The 17,112-nt window shown below is 38.5% G+C and overlaps 1 protein-coding gene across 1 annotated transcript in view; it reads left to right on the top strand.

Moving 5' to 3' along the window:
- Positions 1-17,112, top strand: part of Gmds (GDP-mannose 4,6-dehydratase) — a 527,721-nt gene that overhangs the window by 403,220 nt on the left and 107,389 nt on the right. The window contains exon 8 of the mRNA XM_021215423.2: positions 2,226-2,344. Coding sequence (XP_021071082.1) covers positions 2,226-2,344 — 119 coding nt within the window. The remainder of the gene's footprint in view (positions 1-2,225; positions 2,345-17,112) is intronic.

The following is a 17,112-nucleotide window of genomic DNA, read 5'->3' as shown; positions in this document are numbered from 1 at the left end:
CACGAATGAAACTGACTATTCAGCTAGGCATAGTGATATATCCCAGAACTTAGGACTGGGCTGAGGCAGGAGGATCACAAATTTGAGGATAATGTAGTCTGCTCATTTTTTTTCCTCACAAGACAGTTTGTTCAGCCAGTGTCTTTATAGTATTTTACTGACTCAAAGTCAAGGTCATTTCCATTGTTCTACCAAAATGTGCTACAAGGCATGGAAATTTATCTGAATTTTTGTTCTCCTCAGAGCACAAATATGTAAAACAGTAGTGAACCAAAGGCATTATCCATAGAAATAATTTCAAAGGAAAGAATATATGTTGTTTTGTTAAAAGGCTGTGCATGTATGAATGAATGAATGAATGAATGAATGAATGAATGAATGAATGAATAGGAATTAAACTTGTAGTGACATTTTATAAGAGAAACTAGGCTAGCTCACTGGTTTGAGAAACTGGTTTCTACTCTTCCAGCAGTTGACAGGAGAAACTCACTGAAGTTGTTCTTTCTAAATTAGAACAAGTGCTATATAAGCAGATCTCTGTGGTTGTGTCTCACTGAAATGCAGATTCTTTTTTGCTTATTTTTGCTCTGAGAAATGGGTAATAACACTGAGAACAAAATTTTTCTTTTTCTTTTTCTTGAGATTTGGGGTAGGAGCACATTTTCTAGAGATGAAACCCAGAGCATGAACTGTTTCATGAACTATATCTCCAGCATTGCTGGGATCTTTCCTAAAGAAATATGAACATGTTCTTTTCAGAATCCAGCTATGTGGGTCTCCCTTCTTGGAGTTGTTGGCCACTGGCCCATGATGGTGGATGGAGAAGTGGCAAGCAAGGTTTGGATGGCTGTGATGACTAAATTACTTCTGGAGGCAGCTTCAGAGAGACAGGTCTACTTTATTGTTTCATGGGTAGGATAGATAAAGGTATATAATATAAGGGCTCTTAGGGGTACAGGTAGAGAGGGCTGATTTTCCATAACTCAGTAACTAATTATCATATGATGAGAAGGTAAAATGGGACTCGTGTGCTGAGTTACACAGTGCTTATTGAGAGTTCTGCACAGGGTCATCCTCCAAATAAGGTCAAGCATATATGCTCAGATACACTCTCAACCAAGGCCAGGAAGAGAAAGGGATGCCCCACTGAAAAAGGCGATTTGTGCCAAGCTGAGAGAGCTTTCTAGACAGGGTGGACTGTGAGCTTAACAGCAGATCTCTCCAACACCTATTTTTTAAGGAATATTTTTAGTTGTGTTTGTGTGTGTATATACATGAGTATAGCTGCTCATGGATGATAGAGAGCTCAGTTCCCTGAAGCACTGGAGCAGGAAATTAGCACTGCCTGGTGTGAGTTCTGGGAGCCAAATTCCAGTATTCTGGGAGAGTAGCAAGTAGTCTGAAGCACTAAGTTACATTTCTAGCCCCATAACCTGTATCATAGATAGGCAGACAGACACATAAATGTATAGATAGATACATACAATACATACATCCTATATAATTGATATATAACCTATGGAAGCTATACACCTACATGCTACTGATAAATGTTTTCCTAAGCAAATAGAGTCACATTGTAGTGGTTTCTCCTAGTCCATGGTTCAAAATGTTGCTTCATTTGTGCCAACCATCTTCTCTAACTCTCAATATGTCCATTTCTGTCACAGTATGAAGGTTGGACTCTGACATTGACAACTTGTTAAAATGCTAGTAGTTCCTATTATGTGACTGTTTCTCTGTTAGTGATTTTTTTCTTTTGTTTGTTTGTTTGTTTTTACTGCTGAGCTTTCAACTTCAATGTTAAAGAGTGCAATTTTTACTTCTAAAGACTTAATCTGTTTGAAAGACTTTCTTCTTGCCTGCCATGAAAAACAATTAAACGTTCTGGGATTATTCTTGCATAATATTCTATACAAATGTTATTCACTGGCTATTGATCAACATTTCCTCTTAGCCTGTTGTGTAGGAATCTCCTGATCTACTGAAAAGAAAATTCCCTAGAGTCTGTGATTGGGGCCAAGTGTTCACACTAAGATGTTTCTCGGGTTTTTCTAATGTAATTAAATTATAAGACCCATCTTGAGTAGTTAGAATACTGCATTAAGTTAACACTCATTGTCAAACTATATACTTCCCTATTCAGTTATGTGCTTTGATAATGTTCCATTCCCACAGAGATCACTAAGTGCAGCTCTCACATGACTTCACTTCTTTCTCTCTAGGCTATGTGGCTCATGTTGCAGAATGATGAACCAGAGGACTTTGTCATAGCTACTGGGGAAGTTCACAGTGTCCGTGAATTTGTTGAAAAATCGTTCATGCACATTGGAAAAACCATTGTGTAAGTACACCTGCTGCTTGCATACTGCTTGCTCTCCAGGTATTTATTGTTCATGTTCTTCTACTTGGTTCTGCTCCCCATCACCTTCTCTCAGCCTCTTATAAGGTGAACCAAAAGGCCCTTATGAGTCTGATATCCCATTCCAGTTAGTGTGTCAAATCTTTATCACTTTCTAAACCCAGTCTTCTCAAGATTTACTTCAATTCAAAATTTATGATAAGGTAAATTCTGTGTTGTCTGACTTTACTACAGCTAGTTGTATCCTTTTAGGAGACTAATATGAAGATGTACACAATATTTTTCAGTCTTTTGTTTGCTTATTAGTTTTTTTTTTGTTTGTTTCTTCAAAGAGTTTTTTTAACTTTTCTTTAATTCTTTGTGAGCTTCACATCAAGCACACAATCACATTCATCTTCTTGTCCTTTTATATCATCCTCTGCCCTTACAACCTCCTCCATGAAAGACAAGAAAATAAAATAGAATAAAATAAAAAAAAATCTTGTCATGGAAGCTGTAGTGTGACAGTGGCTAATACCCTTTGTTCTACACATTTTTACTTGCATTATGTTTATTGGAACGAGTCATCAATCTATTTCTAACCCTTTGTCTTCTGCTACAAAATCTGTACTGGATCCTCAGGAGGACACCTCTCAGATATCCTACTGTTGCCCTGTGTCATAGAGATCCAGCAGCTTTGGATCTGCAGGACACACTCTTTCATGGGCTCCAGCAGGTCATAGATGGGGAAGATGTTGGGGTGGGCCAACCCAAAGCCCTGGATCTGGCCTCAGGAGGTAGCTGAGTTAGATAACTCACCAGCTTTCCCACGTCTGCACCATCAGGGCGAGCTCTTTCAGCACTACCCTGGCTAGCTCACCGAGTGATGGAGTTGGCAAAGGGCAAGTTCAGCTCTTCTGCTCTCGTGTCCTTGGGGATGTCTTGCCTGCACCTCTGCCACCAGGGCCAGCTCTACTGTGCTGCCCAGGAAAGGTACATAGCCTGCTATCCTGAGTGCTACAGCCAGTGAGGGACAAGGTCCACTCTCCCATTTTCATGACCTGGAGCCAGCTCAGCTGCCTGCAGCAACTGAAAAGGAGAGGGGGAGTGCACCCCTTCATCACCCAGGTCATCCCATAGCCTACAAGAGGCAAGATAGCTCTATACCTGATTTTTCCACACAACATTTCTCTGTGTAGCACTGGCTGTCTTGGAACTTTTCTGGTAGAATATACTGTCCTCAAACTCAAAAGATCCTCCCATCTGCCTTTGCCTCCTGTGTGCTGGGATTAAAGGTGTGCACCACTACTACCCAGCTTTTATTTTATATTTTTTAAAATGTTTTATATTTTATTTTACTTGAAAATTATTTTCATTTGTACCAGGTGTCATCCCTGGATATCTGTTTGTGCACGCTTGGTACCCAGGGAAGGCAGAAGATGCTGGACCCCATGGATATAGAGTTATGGACAGTTGCAAGCCTCTGTGTGGATGCTGGGAATTGAACCTGGGTTCTCTTGAAGAGCAGCCAGTGCTCTTAACCACTGAGCCATCTTCCCAGTCCCTTTATTTTATATTTTAATAATCTCTAACCATTAAACATCCACAGGAAAGTTTAATATGACTTATACTTTTCTTTTCCCTGGACCATTAAGAATAGCTATGACTTAATACTCTGTCATCCTGTACTTATGTGTATTTGCTACAAATAATGACACATAAACATAAACGTGATAAGCTATCCATTCCTGGAACCTCAGTCTGATATGTTGCTTCCATCTAGCCTTCCAATCCCATCTGTGTCCTAGGGGTTAGTATGCTGTCCTTCATACAGTCTCACCTAGTGAGGCATCATGGACCACTCATGCTTAAAGCATTGTACAACTTTTTTTAGAATATGCAAGCAATGTGACAAATCCCTACAGAGAATTACTTTACAGTTTAGTTACATTTATTACATTCACAGTGTTTTATGACCATCACCACCATCCATTTTCCAAACCTTTCCTTTGCACTAAACAATAAAAACAGTAATTTCTTTTTATTTTCCTTTCTCCTGGTACCTAGTAATTTCAACTCGACTGTACATCTCTGTGAATTTGTTTGTTATAAATAGCTCCTGGCCATGTAATCCTTCAATTTGTCCTTTTGCATGTATCATAATGCTTTAAAAATTCAGCTATGTGGTAGTGTTTCATTTTCTTTCTGTTTCTTTCTTTTTTAAAGACTGAAAAATAGCTAGGTGTAGTGTAAGCCTGTAATCCCTCAACTGAAGGAGCTACCAGGAATACTGGGGGTACAAACCAGTCTGAACTACATATCTAGCAAGACCCTTTTTCTTAAAGACAAAATGACTGAACACTATTCTATTGTGGTTATAAGTCATATTTTGTTATCCATTCCTCTGTTGCTGGACCCCGGATTTCTTTTACCACATAAGCTATGACCAACAATATATTTTTATTTTATTTTNTTAGATACTTTCTTTATTTACATTTCAAATGTTATCCCCTTTCCTGGTCTCCCTCCGAAAACCCCCTCCCCCTTCCCCTTCCCCTTCCCCCCTCTCCCATCCCTGTGCTCACCAACCCACCCACTCCCACTTCTTGGCCCTGGCATTCCCCTACACTGGGGCATAGATCCTTCACCAAGGGTGACCAAGGGCCTCTCCTCCCACTGATCACCAACTAGGCTATCCTCTGCTGCATATGTAGCTAGATCCCTGAGCCCCATTATGTGTACTCTTTGGTTGGTGGTTTAGTCCCTGAGAGCTCTGGGGGTACTGGTTAGTTTATATTATCAACAATAATTTTTAAATTAACTAATTAATTTATTTTTTACACTCCATATTTTATCTCTGTCCACCCTCCAAATGTTCCACATCCCATACCTCCTCCCCACCCCCCTGTCTCCACATGGATGTCCCTACTCCCCAAGCCCCTGACCTCTAAACTCTCTGAGGCCACCAGTCTCTTCAGGGTTAGGTGTATCATCTCTGAATGAACACAGACCCTACTGTATATGTGTTGGGGGCCTCATATCAGCTAGTGTATGCTGCCTATTAGGTGGTCCAGTATTTGAGAGATCTTGGGGGATCAGATTAATTGAGACTGCTGCTGATCCTCCTTCTGGAGGGTCCCCCCAACCTCCTATATCCTGAGGTTGTATGGCCAACAATATTAATGTAAATATTAATTCACAAATGTCTGTTTTGGTCCTGCCTTCAGTTCTTTTTTGTGTTATATTTGGGCGTAGAGTTTGTGTGTGATGTGGTAATACATTTTTTTAAAGTGCAGACAGACTATTTTTCCAAGATTTTTAAAAAACACATAAAAGAATTATGGTATCTGCCCATGTTAAAATATAGGGAGGAACGAGACAACAGCTTTTACATTTATTTATTTATTTATTTATTTATTTATTTATTTATTTATGGTTTTTTTTTTTTGTTTTTTGTTTTTTGTTTTTGGTTTATCAACTTGATTTTTTATTAGATATTTTCTTCACTTACATTTCTTTTTTTATTATTTTCTTTATTTACATTTCAAATGTTATCCCAGAAGTTCCCCATACCCTCCCCCTACCCTGCTCCCCTGCCCACCCACTCCCACATCTTGGCCCTGGCCTTCCCCTGTGCTGGATCATATAAAGTTTGCAAGACCAAGGAGCCTCTCTTCCCAATGATTGTCGATTAGGCCATCTTCTGCTACATATGCAGCTAGAGACATGAGCTCAGGGGGTACTGGTTAGTTCATATTGTTGTTCCACCTACAGGGTTGCATCCCCCTTCAGCTCCTTGGGTACTTTCTCTAGCTCCTCCATTGGGGGCCCTGTGCTACATCCAATAGCTGACTGTGAGCATCCATTTCTGTGTTTGCCAGGCACTGGCACAGCCTCACAAGTGGCCGCTATATCAGGGTCCCTTCAGCAGAATCTTGCTGGCATGTGCATTAGTATCTGGGTTTGGTGGCTGATGATAGGATGGATCCCCAAATGGGGTAGTCTCTNGATAGTCCATCCTTTCATCTTAGCTCTAAATTTTGTCTCTGTATCTATATCCTTTCATGGGTATTTTGTTCCTTACTCTAAGGAGGAATGAAGTATCCACACGATGGTCTTCCTTCTTGGTTTTCTTGTGTTTTGCAAAATGTATCTTGGGCATTCTAAGTTTCTGGGCTAATATCCGCTTATCAGTGAGTGCATATCTAGTGACTTCTTTTGTGATTGGGTTACCTCACTAAGGATGATATCCTCCAGATAAATCCATTTGCCCAAGAATTTCATAAATTCATTGCACAGAGGTCTGTCTGTTTCTTCAGATTCACCCAACACTAGATTCAGACATCTGTATGAACCATTCTGAAGATAACTGAGTGCAATCAAGACTATGTCTCAAAAATAAGATAACCTTAACAGGAAATTCTAGAGTCAGACTAACAACGTTTCAATAGAGGTTTGCAGAGGATCTAATAGAATACAAATAACAGCATTTGGGCATTGTGAAACTTAGCAATCATCAAAGGAAATGATAAAATCTTGACACTGGACTACAATGAATCCACTATATGTCAAAAAGCAAGACAACATAACTACATAATTCATAGCCAGAATAGCAAACAATGAAAACAGACTAAGGACTAATGAGGAGGATGTAAACATACAAAGACATTAAGAAATCTGTTAAAACTGTGTTTATTTATTTTCAGAAAGAAATACACATCTCACAGAGAACATATATTTAAAAATAGGTGAAACTTATAGAGATAAAACACTAAGCATCTGTAATAAAAATTTTATTATTGACATTGAGCAAATTACATACTGGAAAGAACACAGAGAATGTGTAGACAAAGTGGTAGAAATGACCCAAAAGAAGCATACAAGGGAAAGAATATTTAGGAGGGAAAAGAAGTTTCATGTGGGTCAATTTCCAAGAAATGAGGTGGGGTGTCACTGACGTCATGGTTTTTTGGGTTGTACACAAAAAGAATTAAGTAAGAATCATTTTCCCCCTGACTGAATGAAAATATAGATCTGGAACTCATAGTAAATCCCAAGCAGAGTATGTACGAGGAACTATCAGTTCACTATGTCAAAACAAGGGAAAGGCATGCTAAAAAGAAAGGCTTGCTTTTTTTGTTTGCTGTATTGTTTTGTTTTCCTATGAGACAGGTATGTAGCCCAGGCAAGTCTCCAGCTCTCTAAGAAATGGAGGATAACCTTGAACTTAAATTCCTTCAGCCTCTCCCTCCAGAGTCCTGGGGTTACAGAGGTGTGCTAGAGATCAAGCCAAGGATCTTGTATATGTTGTTTAATACACTCACAAGATGCAAGGTCCATATATAAAAGTCAATTATATTTAAGTATAAAAACACCAGACAATTGCAACTGAAATAAAAATGCCACTCACAGGAGATTAGAAAACATGATACTTTCAGTGGCGAATTTAACAACATGTGAAACATTTGTATATTCAAATTTTAGAAGGCTTTGTCAAAACCCTGAATAATGAGAAATATGTAGTGACAATTTTGGCATTTTCGCTTTATAAAAAAAAAACAGAAGTATTATAAGAATATGTTATCATTTTAATCCCAAGTATGGGATATGAGTCTGCTTCAGATTGTCCACAACAGCTGACTATGATTTGCCTTGTGCTCTAGCAGGGCCGTGATTTTGCCAGCTGCAGATAGTTTCTGTGGTTGTGTGACTTTCAGAATTCTGGGGACTTTCAGAGGGTATATAAATGCCAGGGCCCCAAGGGGAAGGTGGGTTGTTGGTTGGTTGGTGCTTGTTTGCTAAGTAGTCATTGTCAAAGAAAAAGAAAAATGTAGGTATCATGACAGGGAAGATCAAACTTGCCCCAAGGAACTCAATGACCCTAGTCAGCAGAAAGCAGTCTAACAGTAATGTCACCCCCTTCACTATCCCCCTTTTCTCTCCTATCTAGTGTTAGGGGGCTGAAAGTGTAGGGAAAGGGTGGGAAAAAAAGAACCCACAATGCAGCCAAAAGACAAGGCTATAGAAACATCATGGTTTTGGCTTAAAGAACTCATTGTTAATGTTTGCTGTTTTCAAATGAATCAATAGATTCCATGCAATCCAGTCAAAGCCATGTGGTGTTTTTAAAAATAGAAATTGACCAGCTGAGTCTGGCTTGGTAGATCACATCTGTATTCCTGCCACCAGAGAAGCTGAAGCAAGAGGGTTGTAAAAGTGAGGCCAGCCTGAGCTACACAGCAAGCAAGATCTTCAGATGAAAGAGGAGGGAATGGGAGGCACATACATTTCACATGGAAATGCAGTGTTGTTTTAGAAAAGAACAAAACTGCGAATACTTACTGCTACATTTTAAGATTCCTTTAAAACTTGAACTATATGGTGTTGTCATGAAGCCACACTCACAGAACAACAGAATGCAATAAAAATTACATAAGGAGATCCATGTTTATGTGGCCAACTGAATTCCTGCAAAGATGTTAACATGATTTAGTTGGAAGTAAAGTCTTTTCAGCAGATGGTGCTCAACACTGCAGTAATGGTGGGAGGAGGTGGGACTCAGCAGACATTTCATATCATAGAAAATAGATCACAGATTTGAGTGTTAAGACACAAAACTAAAAACCATCTAGGTGAAAATATAGTTTTAAAAAAAGGTTCAATATTTTGATAGAATTTTTAATGGTTTTGTTATTAATTTGAATTTTTAGATGTTTTTATTTTACTTTTTAATTATGTGTTTGTGTACAAGTTATGCCTATGACTGCAGATGCACTCAGAGTCTAGAAAAGACCATTGGATCTCCTGGAGCTGGAATTACAAGCAGTTGTAAGCTTCCAGATATGGGTACTGGGAACCAGACTCAGGTCCTCTGCAAAAATTGAACATGGTCTTAACCACTGAGCCTTCTCTCCAGTTCCGGTTAATGACTTCTCATGTTTGATATGTGTAGTATCCTAATCTGTGTGTTACCGCTCCAATTTTGTTGTGGTACCTTTCCAAATAGCAAATACTTTACATTTTATGGTTTAATTTATCACTTTATATGGCATTTATGTTGTGTACATGTTCTTGTTGAACATATAGGTTTATATGGAATAAAGGTAAAGATTTCCTATGCCAGGAAAGGCAAGAGACATTTTTAAATAGTGATTGGTGGTGTTATGTCAGTCCTGTGAGACCAGGACTGAAAGAGAAAATGGTAGTTTCAGAAAACTAGTAATATGACTTTAAAAATCTCTTTTCTTTGAATGTGACCTGTAACAAAATAAAAACTTGAGGCCATGGTCTGAAAGAAAGGGGATATATATATATATATATATATATATATATATATATATATATATAATAGTGTGTGTGTGTGTATAATGAAATAATTAAATTAAAAATTTTAACTCCAATAATTCAACATTAGTGTACACAGCCATAGTTCCAGAATCAAGAAGGCCAATGCAAAAGAACAAGGTCAAGACTTTGTCTCAAAAGAAAAAAAAGAGTATGCTAAAAAAAAAAGAGCAAACTTTTGAATAAATATCTATGCAAGAAAAAGACAGTCAGTATAATTGGGCATTTGAGTAAATTACATGGAAATTATAAACTAATACCAACATTCTCCTGTTGGAATGGCCAGAATACAAAAACCATCTATAACTATTCTAAACATTAATTAAGATATGAGAATAGTGAAATCAATGATAGTGTGCAATTTGAAAAATAGTTTTGCTTTCTTTTAAAATCTAACCAATATTTACTATGCCATCAACAATTCTTGACTTTTACTGGGGAATATTGAAAACATATACTTTGAAACTTATGAATATACATAACTAAGTTATTTCTAATTACACATCATCTCCCCCAATATCTAATCAAATATAACACTACTCAGTGAAGAAAAAGTGTAAATTATTGATATGTGTAACAATATCAATGAATCATTAAAATCTTAATTATGTCTAAATGAAATAATAAGACACAAGGAAGCACATGCTATATGATTTAATTAGGACTGTGTGATTTAAATACTGTTTAAACAAAGATGAACTGGTAAGCCATAAAACCAGTCAATATTTGTCCAAAAATGACTTCTGGGTAAATAGCTATATCTCTCACACCAGATCACAACATAAATAAATATCTAAATCTGACATGAGTGACTTGGAATGTTCTGGATGGTAGGAATGTTGAGCTTGATTGAGGTGATGATTACAGGAGTACATGAGTGTTTCAGAACTCACCACACTTATCTGTTACACATTTTCAGCTTGTGGATTATACCTCAATCTAATTGATTTTGTACAAATAGAAAGTGAGGAATGTCTAAGACATCATGGAAGTGTGTAAATTAATTTATTATGTAACTATGGAAAATAGTGCCATGGGAACTCAAATACAATCAAACATGGTTATAGTGACATTGAATAAAAAAGTAAGCAGAACACAGGTTTAGATATGGTTTGACTGCTCTGAGAACATGCATGTGATAGACCACAAGAAAACATGCCAGGTTTTATGGATGGTCTCTGTGTGGTGACTTTTAGCTTTCTTTCCTATACTTTTCTTCTTTGAATTTTTTTTTTTAGATTTGTTTTATTTTATGTGTATGGTGTTTTACCTGCTTGTGTATATGTGTACTTGTATGCACAGTTCCTGCAGAGATCAGAAGAGGATATTGGATCCCCTGGAACTGCAGTTACAGGTGGTTGAAACCACCATATGGATGCTGGGTACCAAACCCCAATCTTCTGTAAGAGCATCAAATGCCATCTCTCCAAACCTCCCCCATTCTCTACCACCATCTATTTCCCAAATGCTATAATTAACTTTAATGCTTTTATAGTTAAAAAAAATCATCTAAAACACATTTTCAAAAATTGAGGACAGGCTTACAAATTTATCTCCAATGAAGCTACTTTCCTGGAAAATGCAGAACAGCTTCTTTCTGCCCTGGAAATGACACCTGAACACAGTCATCACTGGTCTTCTGTCCTGCAGACATGAGGCTCAGTTCTTATTTCTTGACATAATGTTGTCTTTCCCAAAATAGGATGCTGTTCTAAGGTCCAGTTCATTTAGAAAATACTGCGTGGCAATCCACTCAGGAAGAGCTACCAAAACATACTCAAAAGTCAAAACACTGTTTAACTTTGTTTACCCAAAATCTTGGAAGCTTGATTTTTATGATATATATAAATATATATATATATTAGTTTTAGTCTTGGATAGAGGGCTGACTAAGCATCTTTCATATGCAGCATACACACTCTCCTCCCAAGCATAATCTTCAGATTTATATTAAAATCCTACACAAGAAAAAGTATCCACTGGGAACTGACCTCCCAATTCATATGAATCCTTACCAACCGCCGTGCCAATCCTGGCTTCTCCTCTGCAGAGAAAGCCTAGTAAGATAGCATAGTCAGTGTCACTAGAGTCTGATAGAAATTCCTGCCGCTCAGCTCTTCTCAAAGTGTTGCCAAGCAACATTTTCTGGTGCGCGAGATGATAGAATAAAGTATAACAAGTTTTAATGGTATGCTAAACATTGACTTTAATTGTCTATAACTCTTTGGTAGGATCCAAAGCTTGATCACCTTCTTTCAGAAGAGGGGGATGGATATGAGGTGTCGCTTTAAGATGAGCCCTCTGAGTTACAGCCATTCACACTGGTGACTCTTGACATTTTCATGAGTATCTTGGATCTGTTTCAAGCTTTCTGTTTTATCCATGGAGTTGAGAGTCTAGAACCACATTTTCCCAATGTATGCTCTTCAGGCAGGAAAAAAATCTCACATTTGACCTCACATGAGTAGTCATATTGAACACAGCTATCCTAAAAACACTGTTTAAAATTACCATCACATTGTCTGCTGAGATGACTTAACATGGCCAAGCCTGACTACCTGATTTCAGTTCCTGAGGCCTTCTGTGATAGAAGGAAAAACATCTGAAAAGTGTCATCTGACTTTGCATAGATACATAATAAAATTTCTGTCAGGCTATGCACATAAGATGTGTGTGAAAAATAAATGAACTTTTAATTTACTTAATTTATTATAGTACATATCTTACTTTATGTAAGTGTAAATAGTCTAGAATCCCCCCAGAGAAGTGCTCAAAATTCTAGTTTAAGACATTTCAGAAAAGTGATATTCAACCTATAGTTTGCCCAAAATATATAAACTTATTCCTCCCACCCACCTAATAAAACCATACTATCTACAACTTATTTTTCACTGTTTGTTTTTTCAGTCTCCATCCTGTGACTCTTGCTGGGCCCCAATCTCAGGAAAAACAGAGTCCAATGCCATCTGTTTGAATCCAGCCTGCTGTGAGCCATAGCTGTGAGCTTTTAAAGGGGTAGTGAGCCTTTCTTGGAAATAGTATCCATATAGTAAAAAAGATCAACAAAACTAGATAAAGAAGGCACACTAAGGCCTAGAGAAATCTTAGATGACTGTTTTGCATGATGTGAGAAACATGCTTTTAAGGACTTCAGGAGTGTAGTCATTTCCCCATATCTGCAGTGTCAATTTCTGAATTTTGTTAGTATTGAGTGAAACTTTCCACAGATAGACAATTCAGAAGAGTAAATAGCAGTATGAAACTCACTCGCTGTGTATCTTGCCAAGATAAAGATCATCACTTTATCCACTGTACCTGAACTGTCTCTGCTCCCTACCATGTAGTTGAATAGTAGTCACAACTAATTTTCTGATTAACTGCCATGCTCAAGTTATCCTTCTTTTACTTAATAATGGCTCTAAAACTCCAGTGGTAATGCAGGCAATGTTAGCATAGTATACAATTATATGTGTTCTGTTTCATTCAATACTTGTCAATCTCTTGTTGCACCTATCAAACCTTATCATAGGGGTGTGTGTGTGTGTGTGTGTGTGTGTGTGTGTGTAGGACAAAACAGTATTCTGAGTTCAGTGCACTCTGACTGCAGGCTTCTTCAGTAGACTTAGGGTGTGAAGGGTTAGGGCAACTGCTATAAGCACTTCTTTCTCTCAGGATACTTAGTTTATCTCATGGCCTGGTCAGTTCCATTTAAAAGCACTCATCCCTACCTGCACACATGTGCTGTAATACTATGGTTGCAGACCAGGCTCAGTGCCACTTTCCTGGGATGGAATCCCAGATTGATGACTTTCTAGGGCAGCTATTTTTTCCTCCCTGTCTGTTTTCCCAGTTACAATAGGGTGCTACTAAGGGTGTATCATAGAGGTGAGGTAAAGTCTAATAGTATCTATCAGTGCCCAACCAAGCTTAAGCTCTATTACAGAATCTGCTGTTGATGACTGAATGATGACTGAAAAGGATAGTTGTGTCTTGTGATCACCCACACACTGATCTCCATAGCTAAAGTGTGAGGCTGGATCCCAGGCTATGTCCTGTGGTAAGGGAAGGAAGTACATGATAGACAGCACCATGGAGAGTCAATAGTTAGGTGGGAGGGGAACAGAACCGTTGCCAGTTTCTAAAGAAAGGCGTTGGATAGACAAAAGCTGCATGTGTACACAGGTTAGTTCCAGAACTGTGTAAATGAGGAGAAAAGTAGGCAAGAGGTTCAGTGTCCTTCTCATTAAATGTGGAAGAGCTGGGACCCAACTGCACAATTTCTGGTTCAAGTGGCACCCCTAGTGGGCTATTGCTAAGCACTGGTAGGTATAGTGCTTTTCTAGGATTTAAAGCCCTACGTTAGATACTTAGCACCACACACACACACACACATACACACATGCATTCACACATACACATTACATACATATGCACATACTATGCTCACACATATATACACATATACCATACTCATGCACATATACACATGTACATCACACACTCATACACAAATATATAAACACATGCTTATACATACACATATATACACACATGCACACATATGCACACATACATAGTATACCACATAACCACACATATATACACATTCACTCATACACATGCACACATACAGCCACCATAGAGACACTCCGATTTACTTGCATTTTCCATCCTTCCTGACATATTCTTTTATAATTTTGTAGAGTGCATCTGAGTTTGTGAAAGACTTAGCCATGTTACTGACAGACAAGGCAACAGTGCTAGGCTTACACCTCTAAGACAGCCCCAGCTGAATACGAGAGAACAAAGAAGCTACACTTGCTTTGAGGGCTTTCAAGAGCTGGAATTCTGGTAAAGTAAGATCTAAAAGGCTTTGGAAGGGCAGTTTTCCTTTAGTAGTTTAATCTTAAGTGCTCTGACTAGAATCAAGTCTCCTTAACCTCAACACCTCTCCGAAGTTGCTCAGCTCCCCCTTGCCCTCTTGGGTCTGTAGATGGGAGGAACTGTACAGCATCTGTCTCAAGCTCAGTGCTCACCACAGCTGCCATGGTAGGCATTCTAGAAATATTCAATTGAGCACAAATGGGTGTTCCCCAAAGCCAGCCTGGGCCAGAGGTCCTTCCAGCCTTGCTCATCATTACTCTGATTTCTTTATGTTCGTGATTAGCATGATTCACCCAGGCATAGTGGTGAGCTTGTAGGCAGCCAAGAGGCATGCAAGCTGCTCTACTGAAAAGAAGGGGAGATAAAAATTTGGAATCAGCTTCAGGTATGGAGAAAGAGGAATGGAATTGACTCAAAAGACAGAATCAACAGGGTTCAATCAGACATAGGATAATAGCCAAAGGTTCTAGCTTCTGCAGTGCTACAATTAGCTGAAAGGCCTTTGTCAAAGTATTTGCCTTCCATGCCTCCCATGCTTATAGTTTCCTTCAAGTCTCGAATCTTTCTGCAATCTGATTGTACATGACTCTTCCTTATCAGGCACAACAATAAGTATCTGGAACATTCTTATGTAACTGTTTTGAGATCTCTTGTCTCTTCCCAGTTATTCTACTGTTTATGAAAACATACATGCTAATGTTCACTGAAAAGGATTTGCAAATATGTGCATCTGTATTACATATTTCATTGCTGTGATTAATTACCTGAAGGAAATAAAGAAGGAAGGATTTATTTGGGTTCATAGTTTCAAAGGGTTCCAGCCATGCCCACTTGGGACATTTACTTGATCAGAACATTATAATAGCAGGAGAATGTGACAGAAAATAGTCATTAATTTAATGGTGAACCTGAAAGCGGAGAACAAAACAGGATGTGACCAGGGATAATAACATGCCACAGATCCTACCATCAGTAACATACATCCTCCATGTAAACCCAACCTCCCTAAATTTCCTGAACTTTCCAAGAGAATGCTTATGCAAGCATTGAAAAAATAAACTTGAGGAAGAGGTATGATTCAAGCCATACCACTATCCATACACTTAAAATTACATACATAAATTACCATATGAGTAATTTTTGCTTTGAACCTATTAGAAAACATGACAGTAATTTGAACTTGAGTTACTATAGTATATCCTGGTAAAATTTATAATGCTTATATTTTCATATAGACTTTGTATTGGGAACCTTATGGAAGCACCTATCTTCTTCTAGGAGTATTACAGGAGGAGGGTTGCATAATAGGGGCTCTGTTTACTGTGGTTTTTTTGGTTTTGTTTTGTTTTGTTTACTTTTGCGTCAATCTATTCCTAAGTAACAGGCAAAGGAGACACTTCCCTCCTGCAACTGAAATGATAGGATAAAAAGCAAATATCTGCCTAGTTTTCTCTTGTTAATTAGGGGTGGGGTGTTTGATTTTGCTTTTGTTCTGGAAAAAAATTGTAAGGATATTGGTAGAATGTGAAAATCTAGATCTGTTGATGGGAATAAAGATGTGTTCAATTTAGATTGCCAGTAGAAAGCAACAGGGAAAAAAAATCATCGTATAATAAAAAAATCCATTTCTCATACCCTCCTAAGTTAAGAAATTCTGTTGTTGTATGCTTACACATGTGAGACATGTGTTCCTTGTAGACAGAACTTCTAGACACTATCCTATAGAGAATGGCCCTGGGGTTGTGTAAGGATGTATAAAGGAATCAGGCCAATGCATGAACATTCCAGTTGCAAGTCTAGTGCCCCATGTCCAGGTTGCTACTATGAGCTATTCCTTAAGTTTACTGAGTCTGTGACTGTTCATTTGCATTTTAAAGAACAAACCCTTTCAGCCATTATTGATGAACAGTGGCCTTCAAGGGCTCTCTGCCTAGGGCAGTCAGGAGAATCCCTGTGGCTCTGCATTTCCCTGGGTGCCTTCAAGGGTGCCTTTTAGGTCATCTGGCTCAGAGGTCTCTGGAAGCTTGGATCCCACTTCAGCAGCTTGCCAAATCTTTGCTCTGTACTGTCTAATCAAGTTGAGTGTGGGCCTACATGACAGAAATCCAGTTCCTCTCATTCATCACCACTCAGAAGCTTCTGTTAGAACTAGGAACTATCTCTATGTAGAACTGCCAGTTCTGAAAATTCTAGAGTCTCTACAGAGACTCGTGCCTCCAAAGGTGTCTGGTCTATTTAATGTTCATATAATCTCCAAGCTCTCATTTAAGGCAGTTCCCATCCCCTCCCCTTCCTTTCACCTTCCTCTCTCCTCTTGTGTTACCCCCACCCCTGTCCTATCTCCTCCCCAAAGAGTCTAAGTGCTGTTGTTGCTTAGTTCTAAGAACTTCTAAGATTCTTGGAGTCTTAATCCATTAAAATGTGATACAGTCTTTGGATCACTAGTGTCTTAGTCAGGGTTTCTATTCCTGCACAAACATCATGATCAAGAAGCAAGTTGGGGAGGAAAGGGTTTATTTGGCTTACATTTCCATACTGCTGTT

This window comes from Mus pahari, chromosome 16, assembly GCF_900095145.1.
Source record: "Mus pahari chromosome 16, PAHARI_EIJ_v1.1, whole genome shotgun sequence".
Lineage (NCBI taxonomy): Eukaryota > Metazoa > Chordata > Mammalia > Rodentia > Muridae > Mus > Mus pahari.
The sequence above is the reverse complement of the archived record's forward strand: the minus strand, read 5'-3'. Positions and strand labels throughout refer to the sequence as shown.